The 21,628-nt window shown below is 45.0% G+C and overlaps 1 protein-coding gene across 3 annotated transcripts in view; it reads left to right on the top strand.

The window, feature by feature from the left end:
• The window catches only part of ADAMTS9 (ADAM metallopeptidase with thrombospondin type 1 motif 9), a 161,590-nt gene extending 141,280 nt beyond the window's left edge, over window positions 1-20,310 (top strand). For all 3 annotated transcript variants that reach the window (XM_041761923.1, XM_041761924.1, XM_041761922.1), the window contains 7 exons: window positions 255-349; window positions 465-559; window positions 652-785; window positions 2,720-2,811; window positions 7,789-7,893; window positions 16,774-16,868; window positions 18,792-20,310. In XM_041761923.1, the coding sequence (XP_041617857.1) occupies window positions 255-349; window positions 465-559; window positions 652-785; window positions 2,720-2,811; window positions 7,789-7,893; window positions 16,774-16,863 (611 nt within the window). In that variant the 3' untranslated portion in view covers window positions 16,864-16,868; window positions 18,792-20,310. The remainder of the gene's footprint in view (window positions 1-254; window positions 350-464; window positions 560-651; window positions 786-2,719; window positions 2,812-7,788; window positions 7,894-16,773; window positions 16,869-18,791) is intronic.
• The last annotated feature ends 1,318 nt before the right edge of the window (window positions 20,311-21,628 follow it).

The following is a 21,628-nucleotide window of genomic DNA, read 5'->3' as shown; positions in this document are numbered from 1 at the left end:
CAGCGTATGGAAGTCAAGTCATTATGCTGAACATTGTAAACCCCATATACAGTGTTACATGTCAGTTACCTCTCCAAAAACTGAAGGAAAAAATAAACATTTACCCCCAAAAAAGGGAAAGAACTTCTTTTAAAGAAACTGTTTCCCCACTTTTTAAACAAAACAGGGCGAGCGTGAACAGTATATTCACTCCATTGGCAGATGGTGGACGTCTTGGAGCGTGACGCTCCATTTTTGTGTTTCATGCTTTCTAGGTGAGTTACCCCAAAACTGCAAGGAGGTAAAGAGACTGAAAGGTACCAGTGAAGATGGTGAATATTTCCTGCTCATCAAAGGAAAGCTCCTAAAGGTGAACATTGGCCATCAGTCATTATTTCTAGAATGATTTGAGGGTGAGTGGCCCTGGGCCTCATCGTCTCATTGCTGAGCTGCTCCTCATTGGTTATTTCTGGCCTCTCTTCCAGATATTCTGTGCAGGGATGCAGTCTGACCACCCCAAAGAGTACATTACCCTGGTCCATGGCGACTCAGAGAATTTCTCCGAGGTGTATGGGCACAGGTAGGAGAGCTCGGATCCAGATGCACACAGACACCTTCGGAGCCCTCGAAATACCTTCCCAATCTTACCAGAACATTCTCTCTGTAATGCAGGTTGCACAACCCAACCGAGTGTCCCTACAACGGGACCCGACGGGACGACTGCCAGTGTCGGAAGGACTACACGGCAGCTGGGTTTTCCAGCTTCCAGAAAATCAGGATAGACTTAAACACTATGCAGATCATAAGTAAGTCCAGTGGAACATTCCAGGGTGGAGGGGGGCAGGCGGAGGGCGGGGAGGACTGTGTTCAGGAGTCTCTGCATCCGGCCAGCAGACTGCACACTGCACACTGGCAGGGGGATGAGGCTCTGGGCCACCTGCCGTCCAGTGGTGACAACCCCGGTCCCCACTGTGTAAGGGTGGGTGGGTGGGTGGGTGGGGTGTGCCCCATTCTCTTCCCGCGACACCCCAGGCCCGGGAGGGTGCCTCGCCTCGGGCCGGAGCTCTGTCGGCCTGGGGGACACAGGAGGAACGGAGTAGATGGATGCTTCTAGAGGGCACCAGGGCACTGCGGGGCGTCTGGGCAGCCTCCCCCAGGATGGGACACCGAACCTGAGAGCTGAAGGTCCCGTCAGAGTTGGCTGGGCACGGGGTATCGGTGTGGGGAGCGGAAGGGTGGAAGGAAGCTTCTAAGGGAGAAGGAAGAGCAGATACAAACCTCAAAGCTAAGAGACTCCTGTGCAACCATCTGTCCCCGAGCCGGGCACCCCCTGCACAGGGTACGCACATGCGAGGACACATGCCCTACTTTTGACCCTCGATTTTCGGGGAGAAGAGCGGTACGCAGACTTACCTGTGTGAACCGATTGCATACCCCAGCCAGCACTGCATTTTTGGGGGGCGGGTAGGGGGGCGGCATTAATCACAGGCATGGTTCCAGGCAGCTCAACTACCCAGACAGGTTCCCTTGAATGGAGGAGAAACAGAAATAATGAATAATTAATTTTTCCTCATTAACATTGCTCCCATAATGTTGCACTGCTTTCCTCTTGAGGTAGATTAAGCTTGATTTGTACCAAGATACTTTTTATTGCCTTCAGCGAGCCTGCCGCGGGGCTGAGGGCAGAGCCTGCAGTTTCTTGCTTAGAAAAACACTCGACACCCAGTCCAGGGGGGCACTTGATGGGATGAGCACTGGGTGTTATTCTATATGTTGGCAAATTGAACACCAATAAAAAATTTAAAAAAAATAATAAAAAGAAAGAAAAGTAAAGAAAAAAAAAGAAAGAAAAACACTCGAGCTAAGACCCAGGACGTCTCTGCGCTGAAGCTGCAAGGGCCCCTTTAAGCTCTGCAGGACCAGGAACGCAGATTTCCCTCCCACTGGGGCGTGGGGAACTGCAGGAAGATTAAGGCCTTTTGCTGTTCCCGAAAGGCAGACAGAGAGCAGAAAGGTCGAAAGCTGCCTCTGCCTCCCTCCCATTCCACAAGCGACAGCTTTTGTGGGATTCTCACTTGGACTCCTGATCTGGGCTCCCCATTTGTAGGGCTGCTCTCAGGAGCTACAAAGAGGGTTAAGAACACAAGCATTGTTTTTATTGGCTTTTTCTTTTCTTTTTTTTAAGCTACAAGTCAGCCCCAAACTTGAGAAACTGCCATTAATACTTTCAAGATGTGGGTTCTAATTGCTCCACATTTTGGCAATAACCGTGCATAGGCCAGGGGAGGACAGATGAAGCCTCGGGGAATAACTCCTAAATAGTTGGAAATGCTTTTGTGGCTTATTTCCTCCTACCCTTAAGCCTGGAAAGCGGGGTATACAGGAGAGTCACAATCATCCAAGGATGTACACTTATTCAAGGTGATGCACATGTTTATTTATATGAGAGTCGATTCCAAAGTCATCTTAAACCCCCTGCTTTTGGGTTCCATTCTGTGAAGAGACTTCAGATAAAACCCAGGGAATGAGGCTTTTGGAACCACAAGTATAATGGGGACAAAGCAAGTGAACATCTGGATCCATTTGCTCACTAATGATACTTTGGATTTTTTTTTTCTCTCCTACTCCCTCTTACTCTTTTCTTACTACACTTCTTCCCTTCTGCCTCCCTGTGACTGTCCTGTCCCTTCTGGATGTTTTTATCTTTCACTTTCCACTCCCTTTCTCCAAAACCGCACAGCCACTGACTTACAGTTTGCCAGGACAAGCGAAGGGCACCCTGTCCCTTTTGCCACAGCTGGAGACTGCTACAGTGCTGCCAAGTGCCCACAGGTATGTGCTGAGGGCTCCCCTGACCAAGACCCACATCCCACCCTGTCCCCGGGGGGACCCTTAGCTGCATCTGCTCCAGGGAAGGCAGTCACAACAGCTGCTCTGGAGGGCCATGTGCCCACCTGCGTCGAAAGAGTCTCCACAGTGCTCAGAGCTACTAATCTAGTAATTCCTAGTGTCTCCCAAGGAACCGGTCAGAGTTCCATGTCCAACTTCAGCATTCAGCAAAATGCACCTATCATGATGGTGAAAATTTAGAAGTCAATTAGATGTCGGATGGCAGGGGCTTGCTTAAACAAATGATGATGGTTGATAAAATGAATATCCCCCAGTCAGTGACATGCTGGTTTAGGTTTCCTGACAGGCTCTTTTAGAAAATAAAAAGCCCAGCTTCATAGTGTCTGCCAACTTCCAAGGTGTAAATATGCTCCTTCCGCCCCACCCCCACCTCATCCCAGGAACTGATGTCAGGCCAGTGACACGTGTTGTCACTAAACGGAGCATCCAGCAGAGATGCACATAGCCCGCTCGCAAAGGCCAGCATAGGTGGGCTCCTGTCAACATGCCACTGTCAGCCATTAAAAATTCTAAACATTTTATGGCACAGAAAAAACTCGTATCCTTACTTTAGATGTATAAACCTTGTGCAGTGTTCGGACAAAGAAGTGCAAGTTTATCATCGCCTACTGGATTCCTTCTTCGGCAGAGTTGCTAAAGTAGTGGCCTTGCCCAACTACGCTACCACGCTGTCTTGCCTTGTTAGAGGTGTGGCGAGTTTTAACTTGCCTTTTGAAACATGCCGGCCTAATCATCAGCCCGGTGCCAATTTTGCAAATTTTGCAAACAGGCATCGGTCTTTGCAGGAAGCTTCTGCCCTGAGAAGAGATAAGGAATTCGGTGATCTGATCAAGGGCAGGAGAACTTAGCCCCTTGTCCTTGCTCTGGTTCACATGGGGTCTTCACAAGGCTGTTGCTAAACTCTGGATCAGGAATCTCCCACTTTGCCTCCGGGCCTCCGAAAGTCTGGGGACTGGGACTGGGAGATGCATTTGGAATCCCAAGCACTGTCTCCCCAGGATGGATTTACGCCCAACCACAGAGACCATCCAAAGACAAACACATCTGAATTTTCTTTTAACAAAGTGTTTTCTCAGCCCCCAGCTTCAGAAAGCAATGCTAAACATTTTAGAGAAGTGAAAAGGAAGCTCTCAGGGAGAAAGAAAATAAACAGAGGGCATAATGGTAAAAGGGGGCCTCTCCTCTATTACCCAGGAATTGAAAACTTTTGAAGTGCTGTTTCTTTAGAGCAGCTCATGACTTTAAACACCCCATTGCTATGGGTTGCATTTTAACAGCTAAATATATTAGCCCTGTCCTGCCTTTTTCTGAGGATTTTCTGGTTTCTCTATGCGCATCTTAGGGGAAGTTTAAGTAAATGAAAGGTAATTTGCATTCATTTCTTTTAATAATTCGGAGACAAATGAACTTATTGATTTGCTAAATCCCAACCCTGTAGCAGTTGCTAAATGAGAAAACCCAAAGCCAGTGAGAAGCTAATTTATATTTTTCCTAGTCCATTCTTCAAACCGTATCGGGCACTCTCAGAATTCAATTCCTGAGACAACGAGACAACGTATTGAGCACCAGCTACGTGTGTATGAAAGCCGTGAGTGAGGCAGGATCGGTTTTCCAGGCAAGGGTCTGGAGAAGCACACTGGTGCGGGGTGCTCTGGAGCAGATGGCTCATCCCCTGACCTAATGATTGCACAGAAGTCAAAGCAGAGAGGCGTTCTGTTTACCAATCTGTTCCTTCCTCCTCGTCCACACTGTTGCTTTGGGGATTTATTTAGCAATAAGAGTGGGTTCCCCAAGAGCCCTCACCTGAAAATACAGCCAGAACGTGGCTTTTCTATTCTGATCTCTGGGGATGTAGCATTATTGTGATTGGTGCTGGTATTGGTCACATTTGTTGAGTGTTTACTAGATTGTGGACTTTGCCCAGCATTTCTAAGTCAGTATAGCATGTAATCCCCACAGCGACCTGTGAGAACGCCCCCCCTTTTCAGGTGAGAAAATGGAGTCACAGAGAGGTTGGGGAGCTTGCCCAGACCCACACAGTGGGTCTCAGTGCTCAGGAGAGGCCGGATTTGATCCCAAGGTGTCTGAGTGCAAATCAATGCTGGCAGATGCATCTCCCTGACACCACTTGCAGACAAGACTCGGCAGCCTTCTCTTCTGTCCAAGGAACAAAACCTCTCTCTGTCTCAGGCACATCTTTTGCAGATCTCTCTGGATCCTTGAGTGTACGCAAAGCTCTGAATTACTCTTACCCTCTTAAGTCAGCAAGAGGAGGTAGTGGCTGTCCCTCCCAGGCCCTCTACCCCCTGAAGATGAGACATGTAGGGGCAAAGCTGTCCCACCTGGAGCTAAGAGGACAGTAAGTCTTTATTGCTCCGGGGGGCCTCAACTTAAGGAGGTCCTTATCGGCAGAAAATGTAGGAGCGCTGCGCTGGGAGAGGTGGCAAGAGAATGAGGAAGAAGACCTGTCCCATGAGGTGTATCACCTGCTCTGAGAGAGCAGGTCTAGCTAGACGTGCGTGTGGAGCGTGCTCAGACACTGGACCCCCAGGATCAGCTGGGGGCGTTCTTGGGCTAGAAGCCAGATCAGTGGCCTGGACTTTCGGAGAACCTTCAGGTCATAGCAGATCCCATCTCTTCTTCTGCTGTGTGGAGGGGACAGGCCATCTGCCTAGGAAGCAGGATGGAGCTGGGCGGGGGTGGGGGGAAGAGTGAGATCCTGGGCAGTGATGTGGTCTGACGTTATGAACAGTGTGACGCTCGCCTCAGGGCAGGCAGGACAGTGAGGTGAGGAGGTGGCCGTCGGGACCGGCGATGGTGCAGCTCGGAGAGGTTCGTGCCTGAGGAGGCTTTGGGCGTCAGCACAGCCACTATCTTGGACACTTATTGAGGCTACTTGACTGACGTAACAGCCACTAATGTCTGTAGCGCACTGGCATAAAATAATTTCCAAACATGGTTTTAGGATGTCACCTACACTCTGTCGGGGTATGAGTTAGGTGCATCATGCCTTCTGTCTAATTCCCTCCTAGTTGCAGGTCAGATGTTCCTAACCCATTTTACAGATGGACTCAGGCAGGTTAAGCCATGTTTGCCTGAGGTCACACTAAAAGTAGAAGAGTCTGGATTCTAGGAAATATGCATCTTCTACACCAGAGTTTCTGAACTTCAGCACTAATGATGTTTTGGGCTGGATCATTGTCTGTTGTGGGGACTGTGCTGTGCATTGCAGGATACTTAGTGATATCTCTAGTCTCTACCACCAGATGCTAGTAGCACACACCCATGCATGCACGTGCACATACACACACCTGCCAGTTTTGACAACCAAAGTATCTCTAGATGTTGCCACATTTCCCCTGAGGGCAAAATCGTCCCCTGCTGAGAGCCACTAACTTAGACCAGACACTGCCCAGCATCACTTCTGTGAGTTGGAATCTTATCTGTCCCCACGTTACAGGTGTAGAATCTGAGGCTTCAAAGGGGTTTTTAAACTCTACTTAGTAAATATTAACGGCCCCGATACGGAGAGGACACCTGCAGCGTACACCTGAAAGTCACAGTGGACCAGCTAGGGCAGAATATTTATTGAGAATCTATCGAGTGCCCGGTCATTGTTAATACAACGGTTAATACAAACCCTCCCCTCACCAAGCTTACTCTTCTATTGCAGACTGACAACCAACACAAAACACCTGCTACCTATATTTCTGAGTCTCTCCTAGGTGCCAAACGTGCGCTGTGGAGCTAATGTCACTTCCCCCTCCCTCCAGTACTCGGAGGCAGCTACTGTTATTATCTGCCATTTTACAGATGGACAAACTGAGTTTCTGAGAGACTAAAAAAAAAAGAAAAAGAAAAAGAAAAAGAACATCTGTCCAGGATTTCATCCCCAGGGTGGGGAAGAGCCAAATTCTTAGACTTAGCTCTGGCTGGCTGGGAGTCCTCCCCATCCCCCCCAAGCCCTCCTCCTCCTCCTCCTCCTCCTCCTCCTGGGTTTATTTAAAGGCTGCTTTGACAAAGCACGGGATTGTGTGAGGGAGGCTGGGAGAGGAAGAGAGGAAGCCTTCCCCGGGAGCAGGTTGGTGCAGAGCATTTGAAATCCAGAACCTGCCAACTTTCAGGTGCTTTTTGTGGAGTCGCTGGGGAAGACGAGAGAGACAGAGACGGATGGGGAGAGCAAGAGCTCTTGCTCTGCTGCAGCGTCTCCTTAGATATACACGCGGGACCCCCACCCCCACCCCCACCCCGAGCCCCTGTGTTGGAAGGACCCCGGCAGCGCGCAGCTTGGGGTCTGAGACCTTGCGGAGACCGCACCTGCAGGCCGCGGAGAGCGGGCCGCGCGCGCCCTCTGCTGGCCGTTGCGGAGACCGCGCCTCTCCTTTGAAGTCCCGTCCCGCTGTGCTCGGTGCGCGCAGAGCTCGGCGCGGCGGGGGCCGCAGCCCGGGAAGCTTGGCAGCGGGACCTTGTTAGAAAAATTACACTGTGGCATTTCGTTCCCGAAGGAATCTGATAATTGTGAGCAACGTCAGGATTGCTGTGTTAGGGAGGCAGGATGGCGCCGGTTGAGAGCGAGGACTTTGAAGTCAGGAAAATGTGAGTTGGGCTCTCTCCCTGTATCCTGCAGAAGTTAATCACCTCTGCTGGGCCTCAGTTTCCCCATCTGTAAAGAGAACCCCGTCCGTAGTGCTCTTTCGAGGATGCATGAGGTGATGCATGTCAGGGGCCTGGCCCAGACCTGCTCCCCTCCCTTCCCCCCCAAAAAAACTCTCATTAATTAGTAGCTATCGTAATTAATTAATGTCCTCCTTTCCAAGGTCCCTCTGGTTGTGTGGCCTTTGCTTAGGACATCACGTGGGCTAAAAAAAAAAATCTCTCTCATTGGACATTTTATTGCAGGGTCGTTTTAGCATCAACCTTTACGGAACCGGCCTGTCTTTGACTGACTCTGCCAGGTGGACATCACAAGGGAATTACGCCGTCTCGGACATTAAGAAGTCCCCGGTAAGGTTCTCTGGGGGGGGCTCTGGATGGGTTTTGTCTTCTCTTTCCTTCCTTCCACGTTGGTCCATTGTGCTGGTGCTAAAGGAACGAAAATGTGCTTTCCCACTTCTTCAAACCAGTTTTGCAAAGTGTCAGGACGAAAATTTAGGAAGTTAAGTGGAAAACGAAGCATGTGTAAGTAAGTGAGTGTATCCGAAAGAGCCTTGCTTCCCTTCTGGTGAGTTCTAACCCCCCACCCACCCCCCCACCTCCAGAGCTGTGAACCTGTGAACCGGTGAACCATCCAAGTAATTAGATGATGCTCACCCAGGAAGCTGAAAGCAAGGAGAAGCCTCCGAGAGCGTGCGTGGCTCGCTTTGCAGTTAAGCCAACATGGGATTCCTTTGTGAACCTCAGGGGAAAGATGTTCGGTGGTGGGGCTTTTAAGAAAACTTGAACTACAAGAGAGGCTGGAAGAAAGGGATAACTTAGCAGGCGATGTTTCCGAAAGAGTCAGAGCAATGCTCTGGGGCTTCCACAGTAACCAGCGTGTCATCTCGGAAATCTTGCCACTCCACCTGTGGTCCTCACAGAGCCCCAGCATCACCTGGGGCTCGTTGCAGGTGCAGGTTCGGGGGCCGCAGGGCTGCTCAGCCAGGGTCTGCCGCCGTGCGGGGTCTCGGGGTGGATGATCCGCACAGCACAGCTTGAGAAGCACTGGTGTGTGCGACTGTTTCTCCGCAGGGTTTCTTAGAACCACCTGCAAAAGCGTGGAATGCAGGTGCCCTGGCCCCAGCCTGGTTTACCGGATGGGAAACCTCTGAGATGGGCAGATTTTTAAACTCCCTGGGCAATTCTCTCGTAGCCAGCCCAGAAACTGCTGCCTGTTAGCAGCCTTCCCTCAGAACTTCTTTCTGAGAACCTGGGGCAGAAACCTGACCTGTGGACAAATGAGAAATGTATGGGTATGGCCTATGGTCCCAAGTCCTGCTTCAGCCACGACTCCTACCCCGGGGTCTCCTCAGAAATGTGGGAGAGAGAAGGAAAAAGAAGCCGAGCCCTGGGGAAGCGGCTATTATCCCAAAATAGGGTTTCCAGGTCAAACGCAGGATGCCCAGTTAGGTTGGAATCTGAAATGAAAAAGCAATGATTTTGTTTTTTACTATAAGCTTGTCTTAAACATTGCGTGGGACATATTTACCCTAAAAAATTATTTATTTGAAATTCATATGTAACTCGGTGTCCTGTATTTTTATGTGCTAAACCTTATCAAAATCGTAATAGAAGCAAGTCAAGCTGCTCCTCCCCCCCCCCCCCCCCCCCCCCCCCCGCCAAGGAAGAAACATCCAATTGTGACTTCCCTAGGGAAATCCCAGAGCTTCCCGAGCCCCCCCCCTTTTTTTTTAAAGCTGCCAGGGTTAAATTTGTCTATGAATAAAAACGATCATACTCCCTTTTTTCTCTAAGCCAATCAACCACCTCAAATCTGATTCACTAAACGGCCGCATTGATTGCTCGTAAATCATTAAATGTTTTCCTTTGCACTGAAAGGAATAAAGATAGCTGACAGCACATGTGTTTTAGAAAATGCTCCCAAATTAGAATGTTCTTCTCTGCCACTACCCATCAGCGTCCACATCTTAGGGTTCAGTGGCTCAGAGGAACAAAAAAAAAAAAATTAACTGTCCAAAATGGTCAGACATGAAGCATGATTCTGTAGGAAACCATCTAGGTAAACCATGGAACAGAAGTTTCAGTCCTGTTAGCCCACACCAACTTTGAGGTTTTTCGTCCAAAAACTAAAAATTATTACGGCAGGGAGTGCCACCTTCTGGAGAGAATGGTCCCTACTCCATAAAGATCCGTTGCCGGTTTCCCAAGGTTTTGAGAGGTTAGCCTTTGCTGGAGGGAGTTGGTTTGACAATTGCCTGCCAGCATTTTTCTTTTTTTTAAATCTCGGTGTTACATGACAGCTCAGAGAGCCTGAGCTTAAAATTAATCTCAAGGGTCTGTCGAGCACTCCTTATGAATCCCGGGGAGCCAGGTCAGAGCCGTCTGTAGCTCTTGGCAGCCCTGACAAATGCTGCTCTGTCTGCCTCACCTGCTGTGTGGTTCTCAGAGCAGCATCCCCTGAGGATGCTCCATGAAAATGGGCCTCCCTGGCCAAAGACATTTGGCCAAAAAAATGGTATATTTTGTTTCCTTCCTGAAGAGGCGCAGTAGGCATTAGTGTATTGAAGGTTGGAATAGAGCGTACAAGAAGGAAGCCAGTGTTTATTCAAACCAGTGTTCCCCTAAATCAGCGGGTCTCAAACCAGAGTGTGTGTCAGCATCACCTGCAGGGCTCGTCATCTGCAGGGCACAACCAGCCTCAGGGCACCTGGGTGGCTCAGTCAGTTAAACATCCGACTGGAACATCCGATGTGATTTCAGCTCAGCTCCTGAGCTCCTGATCTCAGGGTGGTGAGATTGAGCCACTTCCGGCTCTGCAGTGGGTCCAGAGTCTCTTTAGGATTCCCTCTCCCTCTCCCTCTGTCCATCCCCCCCCCAAAGCCAACCAACAAAGAAAACCACAGCCAGCCTCAGGAGGAGCCCAAAATGTACATTTCCAACAATTTTCTGGGTGGTGCTATTGCCCCTGACCTGGGGCCACATTTTGAGAACCACTGACCTGTTAAGCCAACTCCAGAACCCTCTTTTCAAAGTTGTACCTTTTAATTTCATCAAATAACCAGTGTTCTGTGTAATGGGACACAGTTTGCAGGACTGTGTAATGTCCCGCTCCCACCACCACCTACCACAGTGTTGCCCCCGGTCCTCCGTGGCACACACACCCTGGCCAGCCATCATCCTCTCCTCTCCAAGTGGCCCTGCTTTGATTCAGCCTCAAATCATCATTCCTTACTTTTCTTCCCTTTTCTGCTGGAAGCTACAGGGGAAAAGGTGTAGTGAAAACCTCAATTCTCCAAACCTGGTTGGCAAAAAATGCATTCCCCAAGCAGAACTGCGGGGCAACTTTAGTCATCCAGGATAAAATTGCATCACCAGAACCACCTGGTGAGCAGGGACACTGTCTCATCATCAGGAAGAGACTGGTAAAAATAAGTCTCATTGTCAGGTTGACTGTGGCTCCCCCTGGGTAATGGAAAGACGTTTCTCCCATTTTTCACTAATAAAAATTATTACTTTTATAATTGAAATAGCTACTACTTATTGGGCAAATTACATGCATTAAACCCCATTTTCCCAGATTTCTCATCCAATCTTGAAAGGGAGTTTGAGAAGGGGGGCAGTGGAGGATAAGCACGTGATGCTGCTTTGGTGCAGGAATCTCAGTTCCCGGCCACCCGCGGGCAGCCCTGGGTGCTGAAGGGAAAGCTCACCTTGGCAGCAGAGTACAGAGATTCAGCTCTCAGACTCTGAAGTAGGATTGCCTGCTCCTGCACTTCCAGCTCTGGAGCAAGTTATTTTACTTCTTGGGGCATGGGGTTTGGTTTCTTCTTCCATAAAATGAGGATCCTGGTGGCCCTTATCTCTGGGTTCTTGTAGGGCATATGCCTAATAGGAACCAAAAGCTGTTTGCTTGTCCCTGGGCAGATACCAGGCACAGAACCAGTGTTAGCTCTTAATGTTATCACCCTTCCCTGGCCCTTAGGCTTGCCGGAAGGTTTTAGGAGCTGGCCAAGGGGATGAAGGAAATAGGCTGGTTTGAGAGGGAAATGTGGAAAGACCAAGAACTATGGCCTGAGCCAAGGCTGAGTCTGGATCTGGCTGGCCCCCAAAGCACCATGTAGATTCTGTCCCTGTGACCCCCCACTCCACCTGGGAATGAGGCAGGTGGGACACCCCCATGGCCCAGGGATGCTTTAGCTTCACCTGCTGTGCTCAGGAAATCATGAGTTCCTACTCTGCTTGTGAGTGACAGACAGACAGATGGAAAGGGGACCATGGCCCAGACTTGAGATCAGAGAGAAGATGTTGAAATACCAAGCTCCTCTGCCAATGACATTCCATGCACCCTCACCCCCAGATGTGCCCAGGATATGAGATGTAAATAAAGACTTCAATGAAAGATGTGCTAACTTTTCTAAATCACATGATCCTACCTCCCTTGGTCATATTAACAGAGAGAACCAGAAAAAAATAGCGAAGAGTGTGAAATATAAACTATTCATAATGGAGCAGAGTCACTCATTTTAATTATATGTAATAGCTCAAACTAAGCTAACAGAATATTCATTTGAAGGAGATTTTCAGAGAGCTTGCTCTAATGAAGAAATAAAAATGATTTATAATTAGTGTTTCACTGTATGCTAGTGAGTCCTCCTAAGATACCAGAAAATATACCTTTTTCTCTAAAGTAGGCACTGTTTCCATGACAATCATGTTTATGCTAATCATTTTCTTAGTATGTTTTTTTCTTTATACTCTGTAGTAAAAATGATAAGTTTTAGCTCCGACTTTATCTAAATCAAATTAACAGCGTCCCAATTAGTGAAATAGCATGAACATTGCAAAGCCATTATCAGCAACTTTATAATTACCCAGACTTTCCCTCATCTCCTTGAGAACAGGCTATGATGAAGATCCACGCATAAAAATGACTTTTATGATAATAATAGCTAATATTTTTTTGAGCATGTACATTAGGCCAACTAGTCTGCTAAGCAATTTACATACACTCTTGCATTTACAGCATATCTCTGAGAGGAGACAAATATCATCCCCATTTTACAGACGCACCAGGAGATTGAGGCTTAGGTTATTTGAAAATGTGGTATGAACCACAGGCAGTCCGACCCCAGGTTCTTTCCACGGCTAGGTCAGGAGAGAGTGTGGATAAAGCATGAGTTTGGATGAAACAGAAGACATTCCAGCACGTCAACATTCTCAAGGCCTGCAGACCAGGGCTTCAGTCTGGGGAGAAAGTTCCTAACAGCTAGAAGGCTGGTCTGGCATCAGATCCAGTTGGTGGTGTCAGACTGGCTCCAGAATTAATATGAGCCCATAAATGCAGGACCAATTAGGCTCTTGGAAATCACTCTTCCAACTCAGTATCATTCATAATCAAAGGAAGCAAATTTTTCAAAGAGAAACTATCTTGTTCTCTTAACTTGTTAAATTGGCAACACTTTTTTTTTTTCTTTTTAAATGAGATGATCCATTATTTGCAAGAAACTTTCGTAGTTTGGCCACAGAAAGCAAATCTTCATGCCTTTGACCCAGTTCTGGGAATGTAGCCCAAAGATATCCTGAAATGCAGGCACAAATAGGCTTCATCACAGTGTTTTTCCCAAGCATGGAAAATGTGAAACATCAAAAATGGCAAATGTTGTGCAGGAATAGAGGGGTGGAGGGTGGCTAATGTGACATGGTAAATTACACAGTGCAACACAATGTCACAGTTAGGGAAACAGTTCTCTGCAGCATGGTCAAGTGTTAGGGGAAAGAGCCAAGCAATTTGAATCGCAGGTCAAAAAGAAGAACATACATCAGCTTCAGCCTCTCATTCACTCACTCATTCACTCATTCATTCATTTAACAGATGTGTAATGTGTATTTAGTATCACTTTGAGCCATACACTGTTGGGTTCTAGGGACCTTGGAACTGAAAAAGACAGTGGCTTTACTATTATGGGGATTACATTGTGGCAGGAAAATAGATGTAAAGAAATAATTACTCAGTTTTATAGGATGCTATGCGGCAGGTAACTGGAGAAGAAAGGTGTCTGAGAGGAAGTGGGCCCTGGGCTGGGTTCTGAAGAATTGAATAGTCAAAAGATAGGGTGGTCCAGTGCACACAGAGGGGAGAGGGACATGGTGCAAAGCCCTGTGTTACAAGGGGCATGTTGGAAGAACAACTGCAAGAACTGCAGACAGGGGGTGGGGTAGAGGGAAAGGATGGTATCTAGACAATCACAAGATGAATCTGGAGAAGCAGAAGGGATAGACTGGGGGCCAGCAAACTTCTTCTGTAAAAAAAACAAATAATTTATATTGATTTCTAAACATTTTAAACTTTGCCAGCCAGGAGGCAAAATCAATAATATTATATATGTATTTATATGACAAAAGTGAAAAGAAATTTGCACAAAATTTTTATTGATTCAATTTTAAAAATAATGATTGAGTTCAATTTTTTGGTCATACATTCTTACCAATGAGAAGAATGGAATAGTTGGGGGGGGGATAATATTTTACTTAATTAGCTGAATATTTTGCTTAATTCTCTATTATAAAAATTGGTTATAAGTGTTTATTAAGGCTGATCAGAGATGAGATTTTCTGTATTTCATCTTTATAAATATTTTTTACATAAACACTGATGTAGGCCATAACCATATAATTTTAATTGAGAATATTCATGCCTTGGCAAGCATTTCTAGGATTCTGTTAGATTTTTCTCTTGATATCCATCCTTTAGCATGTCATTACATTGCAGATTAAGGAGTTGCTATTGAAGGCAAGACGGCAGCTCCCCGACTGCCTTGTTAAATGGATTTTGAAGTATGGTATTTTATTTGCACTTACATCAAAGTCTAAAAGATGCTGCTGGATCAGCAGCTCAGGCTCAGAAAATATATCCACCAAAAATTTATGTGGCATGAGATGTAGCTTGTTTTAACTTTCAATAGAATGGAAAGTACATAAAGCAACTTCACATTACTTATGATTGGAACAATGTTAATTGACATTAAAATAACATTACCACAGTATAAGTTGTGCCCGTATGTAGAAGTCTTTTTTTTTTTCTAAATTTTTTATTTATTTATGATAGTCACAGAGAGAGAGAGAGGCAGAGACACAGGCAGAGGGAGAAGCAGGCTCCATGCACCGGGAGCCCGACTTGGGACTCGATCCTGGGTCTCCAGGATCGCGCCCTGGGCCAAAGGCAGGCGCTAAACTGCTGCACCACCCAGGGATCCCTGTATGTAGAAGTCTTGCCTTGAAATTTAAGATCAATTCTCTAAGAAATATTGTCAAATACATAGCAAAAGCTAATGTCCAAAGCCAGTGAGTGTCCAGTTACAGTGACTGAGAGCAGTTCTCATTCAGAAAAATTTTAATCCCAGCCCTGAGCTCAAAAGTTCACAGTGAAACTTTATGCTAAGGTATCAAACTGCTGGATGGTAGCATGAGTCAGGGTATTCAGCTTCAATATCTGATAAAAAAAAGTTTATAAAACCAATGATGGATAAGTTTACGATAGCAAAAGATGTTCCCCTTGATATTACTGGTTCTGTAACACCTGATAGATGTTTTGTAACACCGTCAGGGTGCCTACTGATGGATAATACATTGAATAATGACAGGCTTCAAACATCTTACATTTTTATGAGCTTTGTAAATTTGGCCAACTAAAGCTTTCTCAGCTTCTACATATTTTTTACCACTGTCAGTTGTCAACACATCTTGGTAGATTCCACTTCCATTATCCTGTGCTAGTTTTCTCAGCCTCTCTGAAATCTTCTTGCCTAAACTTATTCTGCAACAGACTATTCACAGAAGCTAATTCTTTAGTCACTTCAGACTCCACATCACCTCCTCAAATAAACAACTGAATAATATTGATAATACCCATCAACTCATCAAGAGTAAAAAAAAAAAAAAACCCACCCAAGAGTATTTGCTTTGTGTTTTCATTGACTATTGATGTTGCTTTCAATGTCATTAACTTCTCAAGCAACTATTCCTACCAAAAGGATAATAGTCTTAAACAATTTATTTTTTCTGGACACGTTTGCCCGGCTGTTATGATAAAACAAGATGTGATTAAGTCACCATGGGGTAAACTGTTTTCCTGCTTGGCTAACTAACATATTAGCCACTTGGAAACGTAGTCAGTTTCATTGTTTATTTTCACTTGGTTTTAGTTTTATTGTTAGGAAGAAATTACACTATGGTGAGATCTTCAATTTTAAATTTTCTGAATTTACGACCACTGCTTTCCTTGTGAATTGGGAATGTGTGCTGAGGCTGAGGTTAGTAGCATTGGCATATGTTGTATTCTTCGAGCATAGCTGTGGTGTCATTGCAAAAGAAACACAGTGCTTTGTCATCTAAATTTGATAACAGAATAGTTCACATGCCAAGGTACCTTAAAAGAGCAACAATCAAAGTCGCTTTTGTTTTCTTGTTGTGACATGATGGTATACACTGGTAATAAAAAAAATAAAATAAAACAAAATGTTATGATATGGCAATACGCACAGCATTCAAAATACTGCCAAGTTACAACTGTGTCACCGTGATTTGCAGTGTGCTGACTAGCAGTGTAAAGCAATGAGAGCTGTCACCACTACTCATCCTGCTGTTGGAGCCTGAAAGCAGGCACAGACATTAAATGAATGAATGAACGTGGCCGTGTTCCAAGAAAACTTTATTATGGCTACCGAAATTTGAATTTCATATAATTTTCACATGTCAGGAAATATTATTCTTGGTTTGCTTCTTCTCAGCCATTTAAAAATGTAAACATTGTTCTTGATTTATGGGCCAGACAGAAACAGGTGGCAGACTGAATTGGGCCCACAGACCGTAGTTTGTCAGACCCTGTTTTATTATTATTATTATTATTATTATTTTTATGAAAGTCACAGAGAGAGAGAGAGAGAGGCAGAGACACAGGCAGAGGGAGAAGCAGGCTCTATGCACCGGGAGCCCGATGTGGGATTCAATCCCGGGTCTCCAGGATCGCGCCCTGGGCCAAAGGCAGGCGCCAAACCGCTGCGCCACCCAAGGATCCCAGACCCTGTTTTAAAAACACGTGAGGATGTTGGGCTCTGCTTCTGTCCAGAAGGCCTACCTCCTGTGCATGCAAGAAAGATTTCTCCAAAGCCAGTGTCAGCCCTGGAAACACTAGGCAAGCGGATAGTCTAAGAGCAATGCATTTTCTTGCAGGACGGTACCCGGGTCATAGGAAAATGTGGTGGTTACTGTGGAAAATGTACTCCGTCCTCTGGCACTGGCCTGGAGGTTCGAATTTTATAGTTAAGGTAAGTAAGTCCCACATTTCTCTCTCTTTTTCTCTCTCTTTGCTGTTCTTTCTGTAAACTACTGAGTAGCATATGTAGGCAGGTCAGTTGCCCCCAGAAAGTTTTGTATGAAGCCTCTTGAAAGTGACTCACTACTATTTTTCTCTCCTGCTCATCTGCCATCACGTGATTGAGGTCCTCTCTTCTCCACCCTTGGATGTGAGGTCCCTGAGCTTTCTACATCAGGTAGTTATTAGAGATACTCCCTGGACCCCATCTCTAGAGGTCCTTAGGTCTCTGACACATCTAACAATCTGTATTTCTGATACAGGGAATTCTGATTCAAGTGACTTATTGATTCACTTTCGAGATACTGCCCGAGAGCATTGCAACAGTAACATTAATGACCTTCAGTGAGCTCTGACTATGTGTCAGGCACCATGCTGAGCACTTTGTGGCATTATTTCATTGAATCCACGCAATAAAGCCACAAGATGGGGCTGTTATCCTCATTTTACAGATAGAAGCTGAGGCTCACATGGTTAAGTAGCTTTGCTTAAGGTCACGGTTCTTTTTCTGCCTTTTTTTTTCTGCCTTTGTCAGAACCCATCAGTGCCCTACCCCAAAGCCAGCTTTCGATTAATGCCCTGTTCCATATACTTGTGACTCACGGTGTCATCCAAAGGTTAGCATGATCAGTATCCTCTGGGCACCTTTTGTGATGCAAAATCTCAGGCCCTACCCAAGACGTACAAAATCAGAATCTGTATTTGAACAAATCCACAAGAGAGTCCTGCGTGTTAAGGTTTGACAGAGCCTGGTCTAACTACATTATGCTGGCAAGTGCTCCCTCTGCTGGGCAGCAGGCTGAATTGGTCACTCGCTTGTCCCAGTGCCCTCAGATTCGATGGATGAGTTCAGCCAACCCATGCTACCCCTGCTACCACTTACTTCAAGCGTTCAGCAGCCCATTCTTTTGTGGGGCTCTTCAAGATCCTGACATAAGAGTACCTACTTGACATTTACATATTAGTATTTCGCTGTTTAATCAAACATCCATATTCAAAATTATGATCTTAAGTTACGATTGTTTCCATTACAAGAGGCAACAGGGAAAAAAAAGAAAGAAAGAAAATGTACTGCCTTAAAAAACTGAGAAATCCCACCGGTGTGCTAGCTTCAGACATAGGTGGATCCAGAGGCTCAAAGGGACTCATCAAGACCCTTTTGTTCTCCCATCAGTTATCAAGGCTTGCTTCATTCTCAGGCAGACCATCTTCCCCCTCCATGCTCCCTGGCAGCTCTAGGCTTACATCCTCTTTGCAGCTCACGACCCCAGATAAACGCTCACCTCCAGCATCCATTCTGCACAAGAACTCACGCTCTCTTTGGTCACATGGGCACTTCTGAACCAATCACAATGTCCAGGAGACTGAGATCATGTACCCCCTTGGAGTTAGGTGATTGACAGTTTCATTTAGAAGAGAAAGGAGTTTGTTACCAGAAAAGAGGAAATGGAATGGAGGCAGGCAAAGGCAGCAGGTATTTGCTAGAGATCCCCATTTTATATGTATTTTACATATTTTATATCTAGTAAAATAGTTTTATATGTGTTTAAGTGTAGTAAAATTTGAGTGAGTATATATACATAATATTTACATGTATGCCTAGAAGAAAACTAGAAGGAAATGTGCCATTATTTGAAGAGCATTATCTCATGTGAGAGATTTCAGGCTAATAGATTTTTATTTTATTCTTTTTATACTCCCCTGATATGTCCATGTTTCTTATAGCAAACATACATCACTTTTAAAATCTAGAGAAAATAGTAAGTGTCCTTTTAAAAATTCTATATGTAAAAATGTGTGGGTTACCTAGTCTTGACTTACGTATGGAATTTGAGACAGACAATTTACATTTCTTGTTTGATTTCTTTATTTTCAGGTGCTCTGAAGAGGAAGCCATTATAGGATGGATGAAGGATAGTAAAGCAATACCTCCACCTTAAATTTGTGTGTGTGTGTGTGTGTGTGTGTGTATGAGGACTTGTATGAGTGTGTGTGTGTACATATGCACATATATACATATATATACAAACACGTATACATATACACATATATATACGTGTTTGTATATATATGTGGAATATCCTAATGATGTAAAGTTTAATATTTATGTTTGAAATTATTTATTGTAATGTAATATTTTTGTACGTAAAATGATTCTATTATGACTGCCTTTTGCATTATTTTGTCCCTTGCAGTCAGATCACTGCATTTTACGTACTCTACATTATATGTAGTACTATGACAAAAGTGATCCTTCATTATCACGGTACACTATTGTTTACTTTCTATCTGTAAATATTTTATTGCTACTGTTTAAAAATTGTAATTTGTTTTTTTTAAAACAACCTAGCTGCCATCAAGGTGCTACAAGAGTCGTGTAAGTGTGTTTTGGCAATTCTAGGAAAGTATCAGCCAATAAGTAACGTAGTGATGTCACAGATTGTACCAGCTATTAGTTATGTTAACTATCTATTCAGTTTCATGTGATCTCTGGGAAAAAAATTGCTGCCTTGGTGCTGTATATTGTATATATTTAAATGATCATCAGACTCAGAAATGTAAACATTTTTAATAAAAGGGAGGAATGGAAGGACAATTTGCAATGGACAGAATCACTTGGAACAATAGACCAGCTGTTTATCCTTATTTTTGGACATGCCTGTTTTGGAAGAGAGTTGGACTCTGCTCTTTTTTTTGTTGTTGTTATTCATACTTTGCTTCAGTTCATGGTGCCTTGATCTCTCTGAAGTTAAATGGAGGAAACTCCAAAGCAGCTTCATTATAGAGAGATACCGAGAAAGTGAGATCCTCTCAACACTTTGCCAAGATGTTCTAAAGTGGTGTCCAAGTTTATCAGTTGCAAGACAGAGGATGCTCAAAATGGAGTGACCTTCCGCATCCCCAGCACACCTGGAGAAGTTCAGGACCGGTTCTTAGTCATCAGGATTGCCTTTTGCTAAAATACATTGGCTGGTGACTTGACTTCTCTTCAGGACATGAGCCTAAGACCTTGCCAGTGTTCATGGCTGCTACCGTAATTAGCATTTGTTAGAAGACATAAACTGTGGAGTACAAGATGCCTGAGTCTTTCTGATCTTCCGTTAATCCACTGCTTGTTACTTATTTCCAAAATGGAAGTTGAAGTCGGTGTCTTTCTGCCCTCTAACCAGATTGAAGGGAAGTCATTGCCAATGACCCATGGCAGACACTCAATTTGAGAAATCCTACCTGCTTCCACAACCCAGGGAGATTAGAAAAAACCTGGCAGTAATCTCCAACCCCAAACAAACTCCAGAAGGCTCCAGAAGAAGTTATACTCCGTGTATGAATAAGTGTTATTCTCCTTTATTAATACATTGTGAAAATATACTATGAATAAATACCATGACCACATCCAACCATTTGTATTTTACATAGTTTCTGGACTCTTGATTCAAGTAGGAATGAAAATATTTCTAATTTTTTAGGATTGCCATATTGAGAAAAAGGCATATTTTCTTAATCCCATCAATTACAGTTGCCACTCCAGAGATAAATAAGGGATGGGGACTGTCACCAAGGTCTGCTTTTGCATCATTCAAATCAGTTGACGTGATTCTGAAAGAGACATTCCTCTCTTTTCTGTGTGATGGGGAACAAATGAACAAATAAAACAGGAGGCTTAAAGTGGGTTTGGGGGCTTAATTTGTTCATTTTATATGGCAGGAGTTTCTACTCTGTGGACTTAATGGCATGGCAGCTCTACAAAATCATCAGGGGCAGAGTTTCTTGCTCTATCTCCTCTCCTCAATCCTCCATAGTTCAATATGGCTGCTAGGGCTCCAGCAGTCACTCCCAAGTTTCAGGCAACAAGAAGGAAAAAGTGGAGAAAAGGGCAAAATGTGGCCTGGTCCCAGCTCTCTATCTTTCTTTTATTTATTTTTTTCTATCTTTCTTTTAAAAAGGTTTTCCAGGGCAGCCCGGGTGGCTCAGCGGTTTAGCACCACCTTCGGCCCAGGGTGTGATCCTGGAGTCCTGGGATCGAGTCCCATGTTGGGCTCCCTGCATGGAGCCTGCTTCTCCCTCTGCCTGTGTCTCTGCCCCCCACCCCCGCTGTGTCTCTCATGAATAAATAAATAAAATCTTTTTTAAAAAATAAAAAGGTTTTCTGGAAACCTTACATAATAAATTCTACTTGTAGCTCCTCAGCCAGAATTTAGTCACGTGGCACCTGGCCTGCAGAAACAAGAGGGAAGCCGGGTTGGTTCAGAGAGAATTGCCAAACTCAATAAAATGAAGGATCTCTTTCCATGAAAGAAGGCAAAGTGAGTTTGCAAGAGGCAACTAGAAGTCTCTGTGACAGGTTCAAGTATGGGAGGTGAAAGGGAGTGGTTTGGAAGCAATTATCACAAAGTAAACAAGGGATAATAGGCCCCAGGATGGAGTTGGGACTGTTGTAATGGTAGAAAATTATAGAGTGATGGAGGTGGTAAAATTAACAGGAGCTGACAATGGATAGATTGGGGGCGGACTGTGGGAGAGAAGGCGCTGGTCAGGGTTCGGCGGCCAGGTTTCCTTGCAAATACAGCCAGGGTGATACGAAGATGAATGCTTAGATGGCTGAATGAATAGATACCATCTTTTAGAGTCAGTCCATCTTTTACATTTTTATAGCACTATGCAAATTAAATATTGTCTTTCTATTCTTTTCATTCATTTATTTACCCAAATAAT

Source organism: Vulpes lagopus, chromosome 7 (genome assembly GCF_018345385.1).
Source record: "Vulpes lagopus strain Blue_001 chromosome 7, ASM1834538v1, whole genome shotgun sequence".
Lineage (NCBI taxonomy): Eukaryota > Metazoa > Chordata > Mammalia > Carnivora > Canidae > Vulpes > Vulpes lagopus.
The sequence above is the reverse complement of the archived record's forward strand: the minus strand, read 5'-3'. Positions and strand labels throughout refer to the sequence as shown.